Here is a 25,949-nt window from a genome sequence, read left to right on the forward strand (position 1 = left end):
GTTAATGTGGGTTTTTTCATGCTGTAAAACTACACAAACATTTAAGACAGTGACAGAGTTAATGCCTGGGTTTCTGCAATTGCTGTGCTGGGCCAGACCTGGAGTAATCCCATTGATTTTAGGATGGTTATTCCACATTCACAGCTGTGAAAATTGGCAACACCTGTGAAACTGGTTTATAGAAACTTTATGGTAAACCCCAATTTTTTTAGCAACTTTCATCAGTTTAGCTGCAGATTTTGGACTTTTTTTTTTTCCTGTAATCGATTAAGGAAAGAGATTATTCATCATTCCCTGTAAATATTAACGTGTCCTTGAATTCAACATTTGAAAAGACTTTTTAAAAGATGTGTTTACTAATGTTTTGACATTTATTGTCCTTAAAAAGCATATCTAAAAGTTTTGCAGGTATTTATAAATCTATATATACTATTTGTGGATCAAGACAGTCTGTGAACTCATAATATATATTTCTAGGGTCAGTAGTAAAAACAATATTTATATCCTTTCAGCTACTACCATCTTCTGCAAATAGTGTCATAGCTGCAATCATAGAAAGATGACAGTAGTCCTGGGTGAGAAAAGATACTGCCAAGGATTAAGTAATTTTCATTCAAGGAATGAATTTACCCCTTTGTTTTGATGGTTGAAAATTTTCTGTATGAGGCATTGTAAATATACAAACATGCAAATAAAATTACCTATATGGATTGAGCTACTGCAGGGTTATATTTTTAGTGTTGAATATTCATTTCTTTATTTTTAATGTTCTCCAATGCAAATATATATTTAAAATATATTCTTAAAATTTTATTTTTGTGATCCTAATTGCATTGAAAAAATCCATCAACCTTAAAAATGTATATTATAATCAAATCTGTTGAAACCACTTGACATAGAACCTTTCTTTACATACTTTTTCTGTTTTCATATCAACATATTTATAGACAAAAGTTGTTAAATGGTTTTACATTTATAGCTGAGTATTTGCTTTATAGATCAAATGAAGCAAATACTTCATTTGGAGGAAGTATTGGGGAAGGACTGCGGTAATCAGTTGAGAATGATGACTTGAGAATCTTTTGGAACATTCTGTCTTCCTCATCTGTTAGAAATAGACATATGAAAGCAGTCAAATTAATTCTCTGGTTACTCATTTTAGAAGCAGAAGTTTCATCCTTTTATTGATCTACATTTTCATATCTAAAATTCTCTGTGGTAACTGTAGATTTCTTCTAAATCACCAACAGAAGTCAGCACCATATTCTTTACTAAGCAAGAACACTTCCAAGGAGCATAAACATTAAATAAATTAAAATTATTTAGCATAAGATTTGAAGGAAAAAATTTGGAGAATCAACCACTAATGTGACATCATTTTCACAGAATCCTACAACATCCCAAGAAAGTACCTTTGCTAACACATTTGTTAGAGTTTTTTTGCTTAAATTTTTTAGTAAACTCATATGCTCCCATCTCCAGACATATACTCAGTGTCTAATTCTCTATGCATGCTTTCATCACTGCTTGTTTTTAGCGTATAAAATCCAGTTTTATGTTAACTAGGTGGGTTGCTGAGTTGCCAGCATGCCATTCTGGATCAGGCATTTGTGAATTGTTTTTAAGCACCAAAGCGGACAATGAAAGCTTTATATCAGTTCCCCAATTAGCAGTAATCATTCTTGCTAAACTTTGGTAAAGAGCTGCAGTATGCAATGAATGTAAAGTATTCATTCCTTAGCAGTTTCTTTTTTTTTTCCTCTCCCTTCATTTCTACATTTTGTAAAATAGTCTTATGCTGCTTGTTATTTCTATTCATATTACAGATTGAGAATGTTGATGTCTGCCTTAGCTTTCTGGCAGCCAGAGGCGTAAATGTCCAAGGTCTTTCTGCAGAAGGTAAGAGAAACAAATCATCAGAACAAATAATAGTGTTTTCTTCTGAAAACTAAATTTCTTAACACAAATTATTTGCACCGAAGTACCTATCTCTAGCTGTCTTGAACAGCATGCAAATTTAGATTAGTGATAGCGAGTTTCATTTTAATTTTTCCCTTGAAATTGAACCAAGAAGTTCAATGTTTATGAAGCTTGAGATGATGTTTTAAAATGATACTTTTTCAATAGTATTAATCTTTTCATGTTACCTCCATAATATTAGATAGGCACAGAGTTTCCCAAGCATAAATTTTAACTTATTCATATACGTGATTCAAAACAGCAAACAAGGATATGAGAATCTTGCTCAGTTAAGTAAAATAAGGGAAGTCTATTTGTTTTAGCAAATTTATTATTACTAGTAATGCTGTCAGGATGTGCCTGAAAATTATAGTATTCCTTTGATGTGATCTATTAAGAGTGAATGATCTTGCTGCTTCTGTTATTCTGCTGTATTAGTCACCTCTAGTGATTGCCTAATACGGTTACAAATAAATCAAAACCATTATAAATATCAGTTGCGTTAATTATTATGTAATATTTGCCTTGCTAATGTAAGACGCAGGTGAATATTTTTCTTGTAAATGAATAACATGTAAATAAGTCTTTGTCCTGTAACAAATTAAGCAGTTCTGCAAGGTGCTATGCACCTTCAAAGTCCCTATGACCTCTGTGGCAGCTGAAGGTAACATACTAATGAGATGGAACGATGTATTTTTATTTTGTTTGTAGCCCAAATAAAAGCTGAAAGGAAAAACAAAAATTTCCCAGAGTTGTTAATTTCATTGTAATTCTAGAAGACTCATGGAGAAAAAATCTGGAATGCTAACCACTGTTTGATTTTTTAAATTAAATCAGAATTATCTTTCACCATCTCCACCTTTCTAGGACTTTGAAAGTATAACACAGCTGTGATATGTACTATCTATTCACTTTGACTGTCAACTTATGGAAAGCTCCTTAAGTGATTCAAGAGAACCTTTGTACATACTGTAGATATCTTGATACAAGAGCTTACTGAAATTTTGCATATTGTCATTCACCTCAAACCTGTTTAGAAACTGAATTTTCTAGTGCAGCCTATATTTACTTGCATATAAAATACCAATCAAATGTATGAATAGCATGAATTTATTTAACGAGAATACTCTTCATTGGTTAATACCATGAGGTGGTGCATGACACTTAGTTTTTGTACTTCGGTAGATCAAAATCTGTGTGCATTCTGTAATACATGCCTTTAATCATACCTTTGTTTTGCTTTGGAAAATAATTTTAATAGGATATAAGCTTCAACTGTGTAGCTTTAAGGTCATATACTACTGAGAGCAATACTACTACATGGGGTTAAATGCAAGGACTATGATTTAAAATGCTCATTATTATTCAAAACCAAATTTTATTACTGAGTTCTGAAGTAAGTTTAAAGTAATTTTGCTGTTATGAAGTTGGTAATGAATCTGGTGTAAATCCACTAATATCTTTGTATTATTTGTATTACTTTATATTACTTTGTATTACTTCAAAGTACTTCAACAGTGTGATTCCATTAAATATACCATTTTTAGTATGTATAATCATGATTATTATAATTTCTTTTGGGGAGAAGAAAATGAGTTTTGTGTAATAGTTTGGTAAACGTGTCGTGTTACCACTGGACCAGAAAGAATCTTGAACAATAAACTATTAGCTTAGGAAGGTTTGAAGATTTCACAAACCTCATTTGGACACTTGAATGAAGAGATCTAAAATAAAAGTAATTTTCAAATCTTGACTGCAGAATTTCTGCTTGAGAACTCAATTGATAAATAATAAGCTAGTTGCCACAAAGAAAAACACTCCCCTCCTCTTCTCTGCATATGTTTAATACACATTAGCAGTTTCTGGATATTTGTTTGCAAGAAATCTTCTAACTTTAACTCATTTAAAAGTAGAAAAGAAAAAAAGTTCAAAACATAACTTTCTTCTTTAGAAATAGTACAATATGTAGTTTAACACGAAAAGTGCAAAATTTTAAGATAAAAATGATGAGTGGAATTTAACAAACAAAGAATTCTTTTTCTGAACATTAAGTGATGCAAAATGATAAGAACAAATAAACTTGTGTCATGTACTGAAAATCTTCTAGAAACAGAGCAGCTTAAAACGGATAGTTATATGGTTTTTGGGGGGTAATTTCAGGGTAGTTTTAAATATAAGTTTTCTGTATTTCTTGATAATGATCTGTCCTGAAACAAACATGAATGCAAAAGTAATGGTTGCCTAAAAGGTCTGGTAGCTCTGAGAAAGTTCTGTGTATCTCTGATGATCTCACTGGGAAACAAAGATCCTGCAGCATCTTCACAGGGAAGATGAGAAAGCATGAATGCTCAGAGAAAAAAAATCCATTTTGAAAAGTATATTTCAGTGCCCAGGATGGTGTTTGCTTTTGAAGAGCAGGTTGTGACCATCAGGGCTCCAGTGTTTGCTGGCCTGTTAGTGTATGCACTAACATTCCACCTAATCCTATTGAAAGAAAATTAGTATGGTTTACAAGACATGGATATAACAGTAATTGTTTATAAATTTGGCTTGAAAATTTACCTAAGAAAGCTGTGTAGGACTCACAGCTCAGTATTTAGACTTGCAGGGAATGCAGAAAGACTGTAGTGTTGCATGTTAGGTTACAAGTCTATGAGTCTAATGAAAACATTTCACAAGAAGGTCAGTGCCAAAAAAAACTAATAATGAGGTTATGAACAGACCTACATGCTGCAGATAATTTCATTAAAGTCTCCTGAGGCTTCTTTTTTGACACAGAGATCACAGATGAGCAAAGAATAGCATTATCCTTTTAAAACCTTCATCTCAGGCTGGGGAAAGGCTAAGAAAGGAATGGAAGATATAGGAACTTTACTGTGGAACACCAGAATTTTGTTCAGGTAGCTGTGTTAGCCTCGTGTGAAAGCTGTAGTTTTGAAATAGCATTATAACAGAGAAAACTATAAAATCTCATCATTTGAAAGTTCAACGATGTTATCATGAGCATTACAGTCACCTTTTTTAAAAACAATTTTCCATTCATTTTCTTCCTCATGTTCCTTGAATATTTGTATGAATGGATATGTGCTCACCTCTAAGACTGTTACATCATTCTTTTTGATTTTTCTAGAACCCACTGTTTATTACCAATGTGCACAGAATTTGCCTAAAACTCAAGAAGACTATTTTAAAGCCATAGGGTTGAAGGGATGTGCACCTAGGGCCAGAAAGAATTCCGATTTTTCTGAATTAACTTCTGCTTACCTAGAATATTTGTACTTTATTGAGCAGTAGTATTAATTTCAAATTATGTATGTTATTTAAAGTTTGATGGAGTCTTGTTTGTGGCCATATAAATGACTCAGCATGAGGGCATTATAGAGATACGTTTTTTTGCAACAATGGCACATAAATAAAGAAAAATTATAATAAAAAGTAAAGTATTAGTGATACCTAAAACGTCCCTGATATTAGTGATAAATAAAGAGGTATAAGACATAAACATATATAGCTATAGGTATGTACAGAGATATTTTATTGTAAGACTGTGGAAAAATGAAGTCTAAAACCAAAGTGTTTTCACTTCTTGTTCTCTTTCTTTTTTTATTTTTTTAAATAGAAATACGGAATGGAAATTTGAAAGCCATTTTAGGGCTGTTTTTCAGTTTGTCTCGGTACAAACAGCAGCAACATCATCAGCAACAGTACTACCAGTCCTTGGTGGAGCTACAACAGCAAGTCCCTTCAACTTCACCTGAAATCAACCAGTCCAAAACACACCAAGATATGCAGTCAAGGTAGGTTAAAAAGTTAGTTTTCTCAGGGGTGAAAGCTTTTTGTTCAAAAAAGACAACATTTCTTGGGAAAAAAAACCAAACAGACCACTTTAAGACTTAAAAGCTTGGCATTTTCTTTCCTTTCTTTTTTTTTTTTTTTTTTTTTAGCTATTTTTGCAGTGGATGCAATGTATTTGTTTGGTACTATGCCTGCATTTCTTGGGGGTAAAGCAAGACTGAGAGCAGAGAACATTCCCAATTAAATTTAGTTCCAATTTTAATTAATTGTAGAGCTTTCTCTTACCTTACTATTGATTCTAGTGCCCACTGCACAAAAAGAGACAGCTAGCACACCATGTGGTTAGTATACTGGTTATTTTCATGTTTTCTTCCCATACCCAGTTCCACATCTAAAGGAACAGTTTCAAATAATTATCAAAATACATGGGGAAAAGGCAAAATTATTACTTTCATTTGTTATAAACTCTTTTTATCCCTACACATTCTGTTTTTTTGAGCACCTAATTCTATTTGATTTTTTTTTTTTGAAAGGGAAAAGAAATAGCCTTAATCTGGTTGTTTCTTTTAAGTGGTCAGTTTTATATTTAGTTTTAGGAAACCAAAGCACTCAGCAGAATCCTTAATTGCTGAATTACTTTTCTTTGAGACTGCAGCTGAAAACATATTTTGCAAATGTAGTTGCTTACAGGCCAGGACAAAAGAATCAGTTTGAAACACAAATATCTATTTAAATGGAAACAGTATTAACAATGTATACTTTATTGGGGAAGTTTAAAAAAAGCTATTCACATCTGGTGCCGTGAAAACTGTAGTTCTGAATGAAGACTTTGATCTTGTTGGGTTTAGTACTTGTTTGATTTTTCATATCCGTGTTTAAAATGTTTTTGCTGACTTACTGAACAGCTGTATGTCTAGAATGTGATAAGTCAATGATCTAGGATGGATTAAAAGTATCAGACTAAGATAGTGAGATTCTAGTTCTATAGTCCATTCATACCTAAATTACACTTTCACGTTTATGATAAACATATTTCTTTAAATGACAAAAACTTTTAACACCTCAGCCTGATAGAAAAGTTTGTCTTCAAACTAGGAATGTTTTAAAAATATGTTTTGTAGGAAAGTGTTGCTGATAGCATTTTAATTATCTCCTTTGATACAAAAATTAAGATACATTTATATTTGCCTTGGGCATTACAAAGTGAAATGCTTTTATTTTCTCTGCTACTGAAAATTAATGTCTTTGAATGCTTTCTCTGTGAAGTTTAGTATTAGAGTGTAACCTAGGGAATTATGGTATTGCCCTAGAAGAGTCTGACTGCTCTCAACATTTTCCAAAATTGAACTTCTATTTTCTGAACGATATCTAATACTGCATAAGAAGCAAAAATGTCTTGTTATTCAGAAATTAATCAGCTTTAATCAGTGGAATTAAGAGATTAGCCAGCTTCCTGTAAATATCTTTGTTTACTGGATTTTATTTATAATTTAGTAAAAGAATGGAAGCATTTTATGCTTTTCCCATTTTTTATTTAATAATAAAATAGTTACAGTATTCCTTTATACATCACTACTATTACAAGGGTTTGTCCAAAAAAGCCTGGATAAAGCAGGTGTTTTACTATTTGGATGACATGGGTTGCATATGGTATGCAAAGAGTTTATGAATCTTTTATTAAGTTTTCTTTTCATGATAATTCTCCAAGATCTTGTGGTTCTTCAGCACCTTCTTCTCCTATTTTTCTGTTTAAACATGCTCCCTTAAGAGGAGAGGCAGTCATTCCATGTTCAGAACCCCAGCATTTTTGCTTTTGTAGAGTGACATCTAAGGCTGGTTAACAAAATTTCTACTTCCATCAGTGTGCTTTAGACCTTCCACTTTCATCTAGGAGTTTAAAATAATTTAATTCTTTGATTAAATTTCTATTTATAACTATGTTTCAGTTGTAAAATATTTCTATGTAAAAAAATTATTAGACCAAGATTTCTTATTTCCAATCTGAAAACTGAAAGCAAGAATGTTTCTGTTTGCTTTCATATATACAAAAGTTTAATGCTTGTCACTACAAACTTCTGTATTGCCTGAGAGAGTATAATTTCTCAGTAAAGTCTTTATGGATAACAAAAGGTCTCTACTACTAAAAGTTTTCTCCAGTATGAAAGTTTTCTATCTTCTGCTACAATTACATCTAGTATTCTGAGCTGCTAGCAAAACAAAGAGCCCCAGAACTTAGAAGCAAACAGAAATATAATTTTTTAAAATATTTTTTTCATTTTTAAGTAATATAAGGAAATAAGCATAAAATAATATATCCCTTTCTAAAAAAAATTACTAAATGTGAAAACAAGTCTTCCACAAATAGATGGGCATATATAATTGTACATTGACATGAACTCTCTGTGGTGGACTTAGCAACCTTTTCATTCATAGTAGTAATTCATTTAATTAATTCTTTTTTCCCAAAAAAACCAAATAGCTTGAAAAATAATTAAAAAAAAATCTCCCAAACACCTCTTTAGTTTTAAGTTGCTAATGAGTGAATAAAAGCTTCTACCTAGAAAGAAGCCAAAATATGAAATTAAAATAGAAAAGATTACTTTGAAGAGATTCGTCTTGCCTCTTACCTGCCTTTTGCTACTTGAAATGTGGACAGGCAGCTTACATGACTCCCCAGACTGATTTCTATGATTGCTTTTGTGTCAGCTGTGTCTCAGCATTACTTACAGAAGGAACCAACATGACTGAGTTGGCAGGAGCTCATGATTTAGAAGGTCCTAAGGAACTGATATGACTACTCCATGGGACTCCTGAGACCTTCAGATATTTTTGACAAAAAGTAGTTTCATACAGATACTGAAACCTTCCTATTTTATTGAATGGAGAATTTTGAAAAGTGATAAAATCTGAAGTGTATAATAATGTACATTATTCACACTTTCCATATGAAATTATTAACTCAATAGATGATCTAGCTGTTATCAATAATAGAGTAATTTTACTTTTTTAAAAAAGTAGTGGTGATAAAACTAGCTATTTTATCATTTCATAGTAGATGTTAATCTTTAAGGCAATTTATTATTACATGTTTATGTGCAGGTATGCTTTTTTTATTAGTCTGTTGGAGTTCTGAATATGTTTTTCAAAATTCTGAATACTTTTCATTTTCTAACATATCTGGTATAACTGTGGAAAGGTTTGGCATGTAGAAGCCTTAAGGCAGAAAATTACTTACAGTGTATATTTTGGAAAAAATATTTGGCAAATGCACATAACAGAGAGTATTTTCCATTAACTTGGGCTGTGGCCTTTTATTACCTACAAATAACCTCAGGTTTTTGAAAGAAACAAGAAAAATTATCTTATTATTATGGCAGAAGTCAGATAATGAATATAGCTGTTAACATCTGAGTGGCACATTCATCTTTATTCAGTAGTGACAAAATGCTTCGAATCTGATTTGAGTAAATTTTCGAGGGTATTGGAAAATTATATTTTTATATATATAGGTATTTTATTCTACTAGAAGACTCACATATTTCTACTGTGTTATACACCTGAGGAATAAAGCTGTCTTTTTGAGTCACTGTGTACATTTAAGTGCATTTGATATCCATGTGTTTCTATGTGTACAAACATGTAAGCAAAAGCAAATCATATACACTGAAATTGGTGGATGCTTTTTGTAGACTTCGTACATTTTTTGAATGTTCAATAATCAATCACATTTTATGTTGTAATTTAAGCCTTGGAAACTATGTCTTGAAAACTATTTTAGGTTAGAATATTCTATAAGAAAAGTTATCTTCTTTGTTGCTTCCAGAAACGTATGGTAAGCATATTGCTTAATTTCAACTTGATTTCCTGGGAGGTAAAAAGACATTTTATTTTCTTTATTAAACAAGTATGTTTAATAAATGCTGTCCACTTTTTCTGAGAGAAATACAGATTATACATGGAAGAGAGAAATACCTCTGAGAAGTCACACAGAAGGTGGTCAGAATACAGAGGTTCGTAGTATTCAGGCCCTGATGAAAACCAAGGAAGTTTTGTCTTTGTATGTACAGAGCTAGTGTCTCACCCCCCTAATTTAAAAGATTGCTCCTGGTGATGATGATGATGAAGATGATCATGCTGTCATCCTCATTACAAGGTTATGATGTCCTTAGTAATGATCAATGTTTGTGATCATTATTGGGTCTGAGTCTGTTTCACATGCCACTGAAGACAAACTACTTTGGTATCAACCTCATTCAGGCAGTGTTTGAGCCCTTTATCAACAAGAACTGAAACAAGCATGAAATGATATTAGGACTCTACAGGTTTCATAGACAGGTTGTTTTAGTATGGTAAATAGAGGCCCCAGGGGAAGGTTATAATCAGAATATCACAAGACTGACAGGATTAGGTTTGTGCAAAAATGGAGAATTCAGGAGACTTGTTCAGGAGGCTGGTTGTCTTTGGATGACTAGGAGACAACACAGGTCAGGAATGTAATTAAACCAATTTCTAGAAGAGCCTCTCTCCCCTTAGTGCAAAGTTTGCTTAGGAGGATAACGAATCTTTTATGTCGGGTAACAAAGTTATCCAAAACTGGTCAGTGTGGCAATACTCTAATGTTCCTATTCCCATGTAGTCTGTCTGTGACCAGTATCAGAATTGTGAAAATTGTGCACACAGAAGGAGAGCAAGATTCTGCATGTGAAAGAGTATCATTGGCCTACCTAATCCTAGGGCCAATAGCAACATTTCAAATGAAATGTAAAAAGAATGTAGCAAGTTGATTCATGCTAAGTGAAATTTCGTGCAAAGAGTATTCTTTATTTATGGAGGATTATAGTTTTGTACCACTAAGTATAAAAACTCAGAAATTATTAGACTATTAGTGGAAAAATCTGCAGTAAATTAATGGTAACCAAAGAGAGAGAATGGTTTTCGATGTGATTTCTGATTTCTTTTTTTTTTCCTATATTCTTATATGACTAATTGTGGGAATTGAATACTTCAAAATCTGAAGTTGGCACTTCACTCTTTCCTTCTGACTTTATTGCAGCTCTGAGATTTATTTAAAAAAATACAATGCTGGTGGCCTTATTTATGTCTGTCAGTACAGACAGATGACAACAATGCTTACATTATATTTTTATGCTTTGCTTTGCTAGTGGATTCCATTATCACAGCAATGCATCTAAACTTTCTGCAGTGATGATCTTTCAACCACCCAGATACGAAGAGAAAACACATGTGGATGAAAGAAGTTCTGTCTCACTTATGGATTAGGCAGTGACTGGTTTCAGTAAGCTGTCAGAAAAGTTCACTGAGACGGACAAACTATTTTATCACGTACAGAAATGATTGAGCACAGCTTGAGGTCCAGATGGATTTTGTTAAATTTGCTATATTGAAAGAGCACCCTGGTTTTCCTAGGAACATAAACAAAGTTGGTAGCTGATTTCTACCGGCAGTTGCACATATAACTGCTGCAAGGAACTAGGTTTCATGTTGCCTGCTGCTCAGAAGTTCTAGAAAAAAAAAGTAAGCATATTGGACACACAGCTTGTGCTATGTGAAATACAGTAATGCGAATGTAATGGTTATGATTATGAATTGAAATAGATCCATGTCAGAACACTGCCAATCCGTATAGCAGTCTTGGTTACATCACTCTCAGTTTAGAAAAAGGCCTTCATTTCAGTATTCTTGAGGTTTAAAATATTATTGCAGCTGTCTGCACCAAGTGCATTGCACTAACATAGACTAAAAACCAAAAGGTGTACATATTTGTGTGTCTTTCTTGGGTTTAATGGATAGGAAGGTGATGTAACAAGTCTCTTCACTGTCCTTAGCTCTTGCCATTGCTAGTCACTTGTTTTTGGTGAAGGGAAACAGATAAGTAGTTCCTGCTCTTCCCACTACAGAATCATTATCAAATGACTGAAAAGGAAAAAAATTAAAAAAATATATATTTCTTCTTTCTGTTCTCTGTTTTCTAGTAAGGGTCTAAGCAAAGAAAGAGCTATTAGTCTAATCTGATGTATTTTTTTGTGTCAATGCAGAATGAATTGCTTAATGTGATTGTACCAGCATCTGCAGCAAGCTGACCTTCAAATGGTCTTTAGGGCTTTAGTTTTACTTTAACTGAGATATCTTTTTACCTTGAAAATAAGCTTTGGCCCTGTTTCATTGTACTCCTCAAAGAGGCCATCATTACAGTCCTCAAGGTTCCCAATGGTAGGAACCTCAGAAAGGAAGTTCTTTCATCATATCTGTCCTGAAATCCAAGTAACTGAAGAATATATTGTCTCTGAGTACATGATTTTGCTTGTACCTTCAAGCATGAATCTGTTGAAGACAGACTTCTTGTGTAAGATGCCAGAAGTTCAAAGAGTGCAAAGGAGAAATGTCCAACTAATTTAGAATGGATGACAGGGTATGAACTAGAACTGCCTGAACCACAGATATTTCCTCTTGTAAATGAAAAAATAAATGTGTATTTATGTGTTAGATATATACAGATAGTTTACATCTATAAAATATAGGTATATCTATAAAATACACATTCATATATAACATTTATATATAAATAAATAACATTTATGAATAAATAAATATGTGTAGATATATGTAGATATAAATATATATATGTGCATAGATATAGCCATATATTAATTCACCAAGAGGGCTAAAAGGGAAAAGAAATGTCTGGAAAATATTGTTTGTGTGAAAAATCAAGTTTTTGGTTTTTTTCCTTAGAGTTCTTTGCCTGTCCATTTGAGGAATCAGGGATCTTTTACCTCTCCAAACTGTTTTGTATGGTGAGGAGCCTGGAAACTTTTGTTTTCTGTGGCGTCTCTCCAGGCACACTTGGGATTTGGAGTTAGGTATTCCTTAGAATATTATCTGTTGTTCTTTTTGCCAGGCAGGATGATGAGCAGCCAAGGAGTTTATTTGAAAAAAAAAATAAAATTGAAAGGAACAAGTTTTTTTAATTGAGACCTTCCAGGGAAATTTTTACATCGACAATGCATTCTTTTTAAACTAGTCTTTATCAGAGAATTTTTCTAATACAAAAGTCTTGAACAGTTCTGTAGTGCAGTCACACTAGTGATATAAATGCACTTTATAAGATCAAGAGCATATTAAAATTCAAGTATGGCAGTAATGAAGAAAGATTTTGATAATATACTACAAACCCCTATGTCTTTTTCTAATTTTAACACTTGACATAGCTGACATTTTAGAACCACCAACTGACTCTTAACATTATAGAAAAATGACAGTGTGATGTAACATGATCCTTTTGATCCTTTGGAAGACTTAATAAAAAGTAGATGATATTCAGGGTGAAAATTCATGGGTTACCTTTTGAAGAAGGAGGTTAAAATATTTTCAGCTTGATTTGTGCTCCGTTCAGGTTTATAGAAGCTCTGTCCTTCAGCTTTTTGTGCTTTACACTCACTTTCAAGGACCTACTTCTTTTCTGATATATTGTATAGCAACAAGATAGCCTTTCTGGCAGTTTAGTCCAGTGTCAAACAGTCACTTGCCTTGCCTTATCATAGAATTGTAAAATCATTTAGGTTGGAAAAGACATCTGAGATCATCAAGTCCAGCCACTAACCCAGCACTGCCAAGTCCACCACTAAACCATATCCCCAGGTGCCACATCTATAAGTCTTTTCAACACCTCCAGTGACTCAACCACTTACCTGGGCAGCCTATTCTGGGCAGCTTGACAACCCTTTCCATGAAGGGTTTTTTCCTAGTATCCCATCTAAACCTCCCCTGGGGCAACCTGAACCCATTTCCTCTTGTCCAATCACTTGTTACCTGGGTGAAGAGACCAACTCCCACCTGGCTACAACCTCCTTTCAGGTAGTTGTAGAGAGCAATAAGGTCCCCCTGAACCTTCAGGCTAAACAACCCCAGCTCCCTCAGCCACTCCTCTTCAGACTTGTGCTTCAGACCCTTCATCAGCTTTACTGCAGTTCTCTGGACACACCCCAGCCCTTCTAGTGGTGAAGGGCCCAAAACTGAGAACAGAACTCAAGGTGCAGCCTCAACAGAACCGAGTACAGAGGGACAATCACTGCTCTGGTCCTTCTGGCCACACTCTTTCTGATACAGGCCAGGATACCATTAGTCTTCTTGGCCATCTGGGCACACTGCTGGCTCATGTTCCGATGCTGTTGACCAGCACCACTAGGTCTTTTCCTCCAGGCCTCTTTCCAGTCACTTTTTTCCAACTCTGTAGTGTTGTATCGGGGCTTTGTGACCCAAGTGCAGGATATGGCACTCTGTCATCCTTTTTCTTATTTGCCAATTTCTGTTGAATATTTCACTGTACTTTCAGTGGGAGGGCATTTAAGATCCTTTAGTATTGTAGCTGATATTGATTTCCTAGTTTCACCTACACCTTTTAGGACCATTTTTTTAACCCTGCCTGCAAATGAATGACCTCCATCAGTTCCCTATCATGATGGAACATGGTGCATAGCTTGCCAGAGCAACTGACTGTGCCACACAGCCCTGTGGCATAATGCAGAGTCCTTATTTCTGCAACCAGTCAGCACAGTACAGGTGTGGTGTTCTCCATCAGCACCTCAGAGTCAAAAACATCACCATCCCTTCTTCTCAATACTGCCTCAGCTACCTCTGTGCTGAACTGCCTCTCTGGGTGGTCTCAGGATGTTTATTCCATTTTTTCGCAGCATTTAACCAAGGGACCAGCAACAGGAAGTACCCATTGTCACCATATCGTATCGTCTGCGTTGACTAGTATTTCCCTGGTTTGTAAGACAAAATATTGATGATTTCCACCTGGAAGCTAGTTTGCAGAGTCCTGATGATTTCCAAGGATTTGGTATCAGATGTGTATATACCATCTTACCTGTTTTGAAGAGAATTTGCTCTTCTTCCCTATGCGTTAGCAGGAAGAGGAGAGCTAAGAATAATACCTGACCCTGGCAAAGGTCCAGTATTGTGATTGCCCCCAGCACTGCAATGCCAGGCAGTAGCTCTGGGACCAGCAGGATTTCCTGCAGGCTCTGCAGTCAGGTTTGGTCTCCTCTGTAGTTTGTGTGTCCCCTTCCTGCAAATGTGCTGTGGCTGTGCTTTGCAGGTGACTGCTGTAACTCCTCTAAGGAGTCAAAGCTGTGACAATGCCACAGAAGACTGCTGGTAGGAGTATTATGGCAGTGGAAAGAGTCTTGGTAGCCAATAGCTGAGAACCAGAGGCTTTCAAAATTCCCCTTTCCAGCCCTCTAACAAATAAATCCTTCCTTGTCCTCCATGTTGTAGATTTAAACTAGTACTGTCTGGTCTGTTAAGATCCATTTGCTTCTTTATTGCAGACACATTTTTATTATACGATTGTGTGGACTTGTAAGCAAAACAGGTTTATTTTCCTGACTGACAGATGTTATCCATAAATAGTTATGTGGTGGTACAGAGGACAGCAGGCAAATATTTGTTTATACTAATGTGGCTAGGCTAAAGTCTAATCTGCAACTGTGTTGGAGTTCACATCTGTAAAAGTGGGGTCAGCAGCTGGGAAACAGGTGTCTGTGCAAAGCTTCAGTGGGCCCAAAACATCCAGTCCTGACTGAAAAGGAAAACCCAAAGTCATTAGGAACTTGATGCACCTGGTTTATGAGCTGTTAAATTTCTCTTTTTCCCTTTCTTTTGTCACATTACTTTGGAAAATAAATTTACTCAGCCACAATGGAAATCATGCTTAGCAAATCATGCTTTACTGACATTGAGACTTTAATCAATGCCTTTCAAACCTGTCCAGGAAGTTTGAAAGCAGTCTATAGGCTGATGTTTCATGAATTTGCTAGTGAATGGAGTTCCAAGCAACAGACACAGAGGGAAAGCATTCTAGTAAGCATGTCCAGATAGGTATTTCATGTACTTGTTGCTATTAAAAAGTCTGTGGACTACCTTATCAACACTGAGATTAAATTATTTGATCTTTCCAGTTACTTTTGAATGTGTTGTTTGAGGTAGAAAAGCTACAATACACTATGGCACTGCATCCAATTCACTCTGGTTTTCCATCTCACTGTCTGTGTTGATTGTACTGTGTATCATTTTACCTTTTACAACATAATGCACTAAGGTTTTATTTGACACACCATTTTTCTCACAAACTTCTTATTTTAATCAAATGGATAGCCAGGTATCCATTTCTAGATTCCTTCTTTTCAGATATGTTGAAAAAAACGAGTGTAAGATCTCATCCAAAGATGAGCTATTATGCCAGGCACAAATGTAGCCATTTCAGCAAAACAACCTATGTCACATTTGCATCATAAGTCCAGATATTACTAAGAAAGATAGCTGTAAGTGAAATATCATTCAATATACTAAAAACTAGATAGATAAAAATACATAAACTGTAATTATTCTGATATTATTGTCATATTATTATAATAAATTTTCATTTCCACAGAAGTTATGATCCTACAAAAAAGCAATTTGTCAGAAGTACTGTGAAGATATATGTCAGAGAATTGAATGCTGCTTTTATATATTGAATGATTCCTTTTTGCCCCCTTAAGACTGAAATACTCTCCTTTTTTTTCATATTCATCATGTGCACTTGTGCCATTTGTAATCGACAGGAACATTGAACCCTTTATTGGGGTTTAATTTCTAAAGTAACAATAATCACAGAGCCCATTCAAGTCTCACATTGTCCCTTGGATTGTGCCTTCCCCTAGCCCCTCTTCAGGACTTCTGTGATAATTAATACAAGAAGACCTTTCTCACTTGACGACTTCTCCCATCTACTCTATACTCAGGCTGTCTGCTTCAGTGGACTAGCAGAAATCGCTTAACACTGTTCTGGTAGACTCCAGACTACCAGGTGCCTCTTATAAGTGCTGCCAGTCTATAAAGCTGGGACTACAGCACTGTGGTTTATGCTGCTACTCAGAAGAATTTGTGGAAGATGCAGAATTCTGAGAGACAAAGCTGTGACTATCAGAGTTACTGCTGTCTCATCACTTCCTTAATAATTCAAGGAATTTTATGTTGTGATTGCACCTGGATTAGGCATCTGTCAAAATCCTTAGTCTGTGTGGATCCCAAAGGACGCACATGTTTATAGAAACTGAATATACCTGACAGAAGGCTGTACCTTGGCCATACATTTGACACATCCCCTATGCAAATGTCTGAAAGATTAGAGGAATAAATTTTCTGTCTAGTAATGTTGTGTGTCAAAAGGAACATACAGGTTTTAGCCCTCTATAGCACAGAATGTCTTCTGTTGCAGAAATACTACTTGGATGCCTTAATAGACACAGGCGCATTTTCCTATGGTATTTCATAGTGAGTCTAAGCACATGTCAGGGCTTTCCTAATGCAGCCTCTGATTCATTGCCTGGATAATTCACCACATACCTGTGCTGTGACCTGTGCTGCTGTAACAATAATGAAAATCATGATGGGATCCTTCTTCCATATAGTTCTACTGTCAGAAGGGTAACCTTGCTTTAGCGGGAATTTTTTTGGTATAGCAAATCTGTTCCTAACTGCCACACTGTGAACCTGGTCAGGTTGCTGGAGAGACTAGTAGGTGTGTATTTGTGCTTATTGCTTTTCATGGATTAAAAAAAAAAAAGGTACAAAGGTGCATTCTGTGTGAATTTAGCTAGACTTCAGTAATTCAGATACTACGGAAATTTGACCACTTTGTCTATTCATAAGATAATTTCTAGCAAATGAGACACATAATAACAATATCCATTATTTCATAATCTGTTCATTGCATCTGTCATAAAAATCTGCATGTTTACATTGTTTCATATTGTTGCCAGTTAATTTATGTTTTCTATCTGTGTTCAATTTGCATTCATTAACTCATAGTTTGCTGGTAAGTGTGTTCTTTCTATACATATTCAAAGAAATTCTTTAATTCAATTTCTCTGTTTCTTCTCATACAGTCTCACAGCCAGATATGCAACTCAGTCTAATCACAGTGGAATTGCAACCAGTCAAAAAAAGGCTTCTAGGTCAGTTAAATATCTCTAATTTATTGCTTGTAAGTGATACCCAAGCAAGTATATGCCCTCTGATATTTTGTCCTTTGGATTTTAGCAGACACTATATAATGTCTAATTTTTGTTATGTGTGCAAGCTTTGCAATGATGAGCTTTGCCACAGAAAAGGCTTGTATTAATTGGCTTTTGGCCATTTGGCTGATTTGTACTGTATATTAGCAATATTTCTGGTTGTTATGTATCCTGCATCTTTGTATCTTGCATGTAAAATATTGGATGTGAAGGATTAGTTGGTGATTTTAGTGCTCTGTACTCTCTGGCTCAAATCCTGACTTTAGTCATGAGTGAAAAGAAGTTTGGGAGTCCATCCCAGTTCCCACTAGATATTTTGCACGTATAGCAAACCCACCTGAAGGGTCAAGTTCATGGAGCCAAGTTTACTCAGAAGCAAAATAGAGCAGAAAAAAAAGAATTGCTTCCAAGACTTCTGCTCCATCAAGAGTAGCCTGCACACAGTCCCCATGAATTAGATGCTTTGTTTTGGTAGTGAATTTGATAGACCTGTGTGTAGGAGCTGACGTTTCAGATTTCGTCTGTCATTCCACGAGCACTAAAATCTACAAGCCAGATTGCAGAAGAAAGAAGCTGAGGTCTAAAGCTTACTCTTGTTTCTAGCTTTTTTTTTTTTTGGGGGGGAGGGAAGGAATAATTAGTGTATTCATTAATTATACCTTACTGTACAGTTCATTGGTGAGACCAATGAACTCTTAACTGCATAATCTACAATAAAGATTGAATTTTGCACTGTACAACACTAACACAATTTGAGTGGCTGGTGATAGCTTGAAATGAGCTATTCCATGGTCCAGTTGCTTTGCACCTGCATTTATAGGTCTTCATTTTCCTTATTGCTGATGCTCCTGTCTTGTCCACATTCAACATGTCAAGGTTAACAGTCTTATTGTCTAATACTTTAAATCTGTGGCAGTGTTTCCGAAGCCTGTTCAGAGGTATGTGACTTGTCCCTTATTTGTTATACTCTTTGCATTTCCTTAGCTGCTTAACATGATTCTGCAAAAGCAATTTAAAACCTGAATTCAATTTAAAAAGTCAGCAAATGAAGTAAACTGGAAAGTGTGTAGAGCAAATGACCTCATATATAATGTGCTTACTGTGGCAAGTTCTTGAATTCTGACATGCAGAATATATGCAGAACTATTTTATATTTTAACAGAACAGATGAGTTTCCAGTGTTGCACATGCCTTTTCATTGTTTTTTTTCATTACCTTTGACAAATGATCTCAGGGCTCTTACTGCCTGTCAAATTAGGGTAATGAGAAGGAGCAAATGGATTTTTAAGTTTGTTTTAGTGCATTCTTCAGGGAACAGAAGATCACTTGAATTCATGGGTCACGATAAAGGTTAGCATGCGTACAGCTGCAGAGCAGAGACAGTCTGCTCTGAGTTCGGCACAGAGACTGGCGGCCAGAATGAGCCATAAAAATAATGAATGGATTAGCTCTCTGAGGCTTAAACTGGTAAAGAAAGAGAACATGGAGCTGTTTACATATGTTTGCTAATGAAAAGAAAATGATTTGAACATTTCTGTTATGCCAGTGTATTCAAGAAACAAACAAAAAGTTTGGAAGAAATCGAATGTTTTGTACTTCTTTGTAATGGGATTTTTTTCCTCCCTTCTCATGCTGCTCTTTCATAATAGTGAAACTAACAGAATTCGATAACTAGTGTAGTTTGTAGTGCCATTGTTAAAATCATCGTGTCACTCCAATATGAGAGAAACAGAAGAGAGATGCTCTTCTCCTATGGCAAAAACCTATGGCTGATTCAAGCAATTCATTTTGTCTAACAAATAACATAATAATGTTATCTGTCTAACAAACAACAAAACTGGAAAGGGGTGCCCACAAAGGTGCTGCAGAAAGTTTGAAGTAGGCATGTACTAAGGAATGTTACGTCAGAAAACAGATTCAGGCAGAAAAAAGATACATGCCAGGAACAACAGGGTCTACGTTTTTTCCCTTAGCATAGCCACACGGTAAGGTTCAGATGGTGGCAGCAAATACTAAGAAATGAACTGTATAGTCTACACTATGTACTTCTATCTAAAAGGTATAAATGGATCTGTATTATTTAGATAAAATATGTATTTTCTATCTTTTTCATTTATAATAGTAAGGTGGGAGCATTTTAGCAAATAGGCCTCTAAAAAATAACTGGTGAAGGTAACTAGAAAAGCTTTTACACTAGACACAACTGTGAGACATTTATTAGAGTAAGAAATACGAAATATTTCCCAATTATGTATTGTTGTGCTTTCTACTCTATTTCTGCAACATTTCCTCTTCAAGAGTAACAGATTTTAATAAAGTTTGATATTACACTTTAATATTTTTTAGGGTGAATCTGTTTTAGCAATGTTAATGGCAAATGCAAAGCATCTTCTTACATGTCTTGTGACTCTATAAAGCATCTTTCCCTTTTGTGTGCATAAGGATGAGCTTTTATTTTCATTTGTGGAGTCTAACTAATTTGAATCCTCCTGTTCATTGTTGCTTACCTGGATTCACTGTTTTCAGTTGTTGGTTTTAAATTCTGGTCTGATATTTGCATACTGTCTCCGCTATATGTTGCATTACATAAAATGAACTGATTTCTTATTGTACCATTCCAGGCTTCCAGGACCCTCAAGAGTGCCAGCTGCAGGCAGCAGTACCAAAGTCCAGGGAGCTTCCAATTTAAATCGGAGAAGTCAGAGCTTTAACAGCATTGACAAAAACAAGCCTCCACAATATGCAAATGGAAATGAAAAAGGTAAGTGATTAAAGTTACTAAGTTTACTCTACATAACATCCAAGAATGAAAAAAACCCCATCTACAAGGGTCACAAAAGTGAATGTAGTGTTTACACTTGACAAGGAAAACCTATGGAAATTGGGGCCTGAATTAGGACTTGTGGTTCAATTGGGATTAAAATTCAGAAATGAAAACTTGCAAGATGTTATAATTGTATTTTATCCCTCTTTGATGGAAATATGATAGGGTGATTTTTCTGAAGTAAAAGTGAATCCATACTAGATGCCTATAATCTTGTTCCGTGTTCAAGTCTACTCACACTCAAAGGAAGACTGCCATAATTTTCAGGGGACTTTGCATCTTAGACTCTAATGGATAAGAATCAGAATATTATACTTGCATCAGAATGCTACATTCTTTAAGAGCCTTACCTACTGTGTACATAATACTGAATAGAGGATTGGAAATTAAGTCAAGTGTAATGAAATTTTACAGGGATTTGGATTCAGTGTTCATGTTTTATTGTCTCCTTTAAATATGAGCTTCCGTTACAACAACAAACTGAGTTCCCTGGGTCCTTCCATTTCTCTCACCATGATGCTATTTTCCTGGAAAATATGCCTCTTCAGGTTTTATCTCAGAAAGAATAATGTAAAAATTCAGCTTTCTGAGTTGTGTAACTAATCTGTCCCCTTCCTCCCCTTCTTTCTCCCTTTGTGTAATGAACAGCATTTTATTCATATCTCTGGGTTAGAATACAGTTGAAAATGATACAATATACATAGTACCCGTTTGCATCCTTGGGGTCTGTGGGAGGAACAAGTATGCAATGAATGTTCTTCATCCAAGCAATAGGCAGCTATCCAGATTTTTTTACAAAACTCTGATGAACACACTTTGCCCCTAGCTGTATCTGAAGATATAAAACCATCCTTTCAATAGTTATTTCTTTATTTTTACCATCAGGGTTGAACGTTTCAGATAGTTCTATAGTGGGTTTTATTTTACCAAGGACTTGTTTCTGTCAAGAGATCCAGGCTAAAAGTAGAAAGAGATCAGAGTGAAAACTGAGCAGACACTGTATAGTTCACAAATACTATAGTGAATTTATGAAGTAGGAGATGTGGCTGCTTGAGTGAAGGTATGTACAGCAGTTTAGGTTTTAGAATTTCCTCATAATGTTGACATGTTTGCTACTGAAATATGTGAGAGTTAAATGATTCAAGGTGAGACATGCTTGTAGATATCAATATTCTTAGCTCATTACTTGAAAACTGTATTTTGATTGCTAAGGTTTACATTGCATTGCACATTTATGTGGCTTTTTGCATGATGGATTTATTTTACTTTCTCATTTCTTTACAGCAGAGAATGAGGTGAGATTTTTAGTGGTTATCACTTGCAAGAGGATAAGGGGTGGCTTTTTTGTCTGTAATAATTCAGTTAATTTTACAGGATATAGAAGATGTAATGTTACATAACTAAGGAGTACTATATTTGAGATGTTTCCATCTGCTCTTTTTTTTTCCTGTCAAAACAGCCAAATGGATAGAAAAACATTGATTTTACATGATAATCAAAGCTAAATACAAGTTTGTTTTAGGGTATAAAGCAGAAGTTCTTTACAGAAAATGACTGCTGTGAGTACAAGGATAGCAAAGTGATATTTTTTTGTAATATCCTAAAAGAACAGGAGAACCTGTGTTTATGTGTTTAAGTACACCATGCTACTACTTTGCCTAAAGAGAAAAACAACTGAACCAGGATATATTTTAAATTTAGTTATTATAGTGACTAATTTTTGAATATTACAATGAAATTTCCAAGTAGTCTTTTGATATTTTTAAGTATTTGAGGATGTTCTGTAACCTAAGATCTTTGAAGAATTGGTTTAGAAACAAACTTCAACCCTCAAAATAGTAATAATATAAAAAAAACCTTTTACAATAAAAAAGTGTCACCATACGTTGACAAACTGATTTTTCCTTACAGTGCAGCACACATAATAGACCTTATATTTCAGATTTTGCTTCTGATGCAGATGCTTGGAGCACTGAAAGAGACACAGTCCATATATTCTAATCTGAGATATAGATCATATAGTAAATAGTTTGTAAATCATTTGTAATTCTTCATTAGTGTTGCATAAATTGAGGCAGAAAAAGAGATGACTTTTTCTAAGTAAATAGCCGTTAGAGGTCGGGACTTCCAAGGCTCTTCAAGAGCAGATCACTGTTGTTATATTTTTCTCTTCTGTACACTCACCTGTATGTGCTATAAGGAGGCCTCAGAAAATATATACAGCATAAGGTTGGTGTTTTGTTTTTTTTAATCCACTTATATGTAGTACTTGAAATTCATTCGTGCATAACATGGTTTCCAACTCAGTCACAGTGGGGAGTGGATATGTAATCACAGAGTTAAAGGAGACCTGAACGTGATCCAAAATAAGGTGTGATATCTGCTTTTATTTAGTACTTAATTATTCAGTCTCTCATTAATATTATCTTCTTTGAATGTTGCCTAGGGAGTAGTTCAACACAATAAGAAACCTAGTGCCTCTGAGCAAATGCAAGTTTGCTCTTTACTGGGCAGAGCCCAGTTTTCAGTGACAGACAATCCCTTACTGTGACACAGGTAAGTGTGTGTAACTCTGTTTAAGTCAGAAACATAGAATGCACCAAAACATTAAAAAAGCCATTAGCTGAAATTTCTTTGTGGAGCTTCAGTGAGATTCTTTTTTTTTTTTGCTGTACTTTGCAGCTTACAGATCAATTTCAAAGAACACGTCTGTTTTCCAGATATGTCAGATCTATCTGCTTCCAACTTAANAGTATTAGATTATTTTACCTATACCAACTCTGAGAAACTCTTCAGTGGAATTCTATTGTCTAATGATGCAAGTTGTTGTTAATCCATGGCCATTATGTACATCTGTAGCTAATTGTGTATGTTCCTCCTGGTGCCAGTGTTTTTCCAGTTGTTCCTGGTCATTTTCTCCTCTTGTGCTGATAAGGACTAGCTACTTTCTCATGAACAGCTAGAAAGGGAGAGTTGAACAAGCTGAATTCTTTTAATCTCATGAGGTAGATCTCCCATTCCTCCAAACATCCCTATAGCAACCCCTTGCAGCTCTTCCATTTTTTTACTAACCTTTTTTATTGTGAGTGACTAAAAGTGGATAGTCTGGACATCTGCCTGATACAGAATATTTAGATTATCATGCCGTGACAGAGCTGTTGTCACAGAGGTCATCTTCTCCAGCAGCACAGAACACAGTGAAGGTCACAGATGAGAAGACAAAGGAGATTATATATTGGGTCCGAGTTTAACATGGCCTTTATTTGTGAAACAGCCTATGAAAAGTGGATTTGAAATGTCTATTTAGTTGTCATGGCCTTGCTGAGTTCTAGAAGAAATTTCTCATTTTGCACTGAACACGCCAGGGTGTTGCTGCTGTGCTTTTACAGTGGAGGTTGGGCTGAGCTCTGAAGCACTGAGTCTTTGAGCAGAATGCAAAACAGTTTTCAGCACAAGCTGACTATGCATTCGGCTATAAGAGGGTTAAACCCGAAACAGAAGACTATCTTCTTGAAAAATTTAGTTTATAGAAATAAGAAATCCTTGTCATAGGTTGAGTTCACTCTGTCTCAAAATCACCACAAGGTGGGGACAGGTTTCACGTAATGAACAGCTAAAGCCAAGCTCAATTGAACGTGCAGAAAGCAGTTAATTATGTGCAGCTTCAAGTAATGCATTTGTGCTGGGGATGAAATAGATCTTTTAATTCCAACATACATACAGGTTCTCAATATTTCTTGAGAGCATGCAGCACACATTCCTTGCAGAAATATTAAGGATACCCTTTAAATTGAAAAATAAAAGCAAGTTAAAGTTCTCTGTAATTTTTTGTTGCTGTTTATATTTTGCGGCATAGGGATCCAATAAATACCAGTGGCTCCAGGAACCTGTGGGTTTTTGCTGTATATATGCCAGAACAAACTGTTGATGAAACAGTAAATACTCTTCTTTTTACATTTTTCCCCCCAATGAGTTTAATATTATACAGCCAGAAATATGGCAAGGCATGCGTTCTTTTTAATCAGAACGCTTTCTATTTTATTTTTTTTTATTATTTTTTGGAGTAAAACTGAAGCCATACAAATGTAACTAATACAACAGAATGTAGTGACATCCTACTGTTCACAGATTGTTATGTGTATTCTGCATTAGCTTTGCATATTCTTGTGGTGAACTGTTCTTCTGCAAAACTATTGATATAGCTTAAGGCCCCAATCCTCCTCTGTATTTGGGGCAAGCTTAGTGCAAGACAAGATGTGTACAAAAAGGTCCTTGTGCACATCCGGTTCTGGGCTACTAGCCGCTGGGGCTGATTCCTGGTATAAATTAAAGAAGCCTGATGGCTGCAGAAATTTCCAACAGCTGTGGCTGGCCTCAGGCTCTTTTCCGGCATCTGAGGCTCATGAGAAAACAGCAGGAGGCCAACCACAATTCCTTCCTTGGTCCCAAGGGAGGGATCAGTTCTGCAGCTGCCCACCAAAGGTGCTCCATGGTGCAACTTGGAGCCTGGAGAATATGCTCTAACCTCACCTGTCACAAAAAATACTCTGAAGCAACCCTTACCAGTTAATGTTTTCTTGCCTAGAACAGGACTCCACAGAACAACTCAACTTTCTGTGAATGAGCTCATTTACAGAATCATAGAATCACAGAATGGATAAGATTGGAAGGGACCAACAGTGGGTCATCTGGTCCAACCTCTCTGCTCAAGCAGGATCATCCTAAAGTACATGGCATAGGATTGTGTCCAGACAGTTCTTGAATATCTCTGGTCAGGGAGACTCCACAACCTCTCTGGGCAATCTGTTCCAGTGTGTGGTCACCTGCACAGTAAAGAAGTTCTTCCTCATATTCAAGTGGAACTTCCTGTGCATCAGTTTCTGCCCATTGCCACTTGTCCTGTTGCTTGGCACCACCAGGAAGAGCCTGACTTGACACCCCGCCTTCAGAGACTTGTGTACATTGATGAGGTCCCCTCTCAGCCATCTCTTCTAGAGGCTGGACAGGCCCAAACCTCCCAGCCTATCCTTGTAAGAGAGATAGTCCAGTCAGCCATTTAGCACTGTGGGGTTTACATATCAGGCTGAGGAGCACACAAAAGACCCTGGGCAGATGGAATTATATGGCATCTATTGAAGGTGGAGGTGATTGGCCTGCTGGGACCAGTTGTTAATAGAGTTAAACTAGTAAAAGATCTTATATGTCTGTTATGGTACTTTTGCTCATATTTTTTTTTTATATTTTTAAACTAGTTCTTCTTAATGCTATTCTAAGCAGTAAATTTTGCT

General features: G+C 35.5%; 1 protein-coding gene across 1 annotated transcript in view; it reads left to right on the forward strand.

Annotated features, from left to right (window-relative positions):
* The window catches only part of NAV3 (neuron navigator 3), a 253,471-nt gene that overhangs the window by 94,566 nt on the left and 132,956 nt on the right, over positions 1-25,949 (forward strand). The window contains exons 4-7 of the mRNA XM_017804448.1: positions 1,827-1,899; positions 5,579-5,756; positions 17,709-17,777; positions 20,459-20,598. Coding sequence (XP_017659937.1) covers positions 1,827-1,899; positions 5,579-5,756; positions 17,709-17,777; positions 20,459-20,598 — 460 coding nt within the window. The remainder of the gene's footprint in view (positions 1-1,826; positions 1,900-5,578; positions 5,757-17,708; positions 17,778-20,458; positions 20,599-25,949) is intronic.

This window comes from Lepidothrix coronata, unplaced genomic scaffold, assembly GCF_001604755.1.
Source record: "Lepidothrix coronata isolate B3197 unplaced genomic scaffold, Lepidothrix_coronata-1.0 Scaffold9, whole genome shotgun sequence".
Taxonomy (NCBI): domain Eukaryota; kingdom Metazoa; phylum Chordata; class Aves; order Passeriformes; family Pipridae; genus Lepidothrix; species Lepidothrix coronata.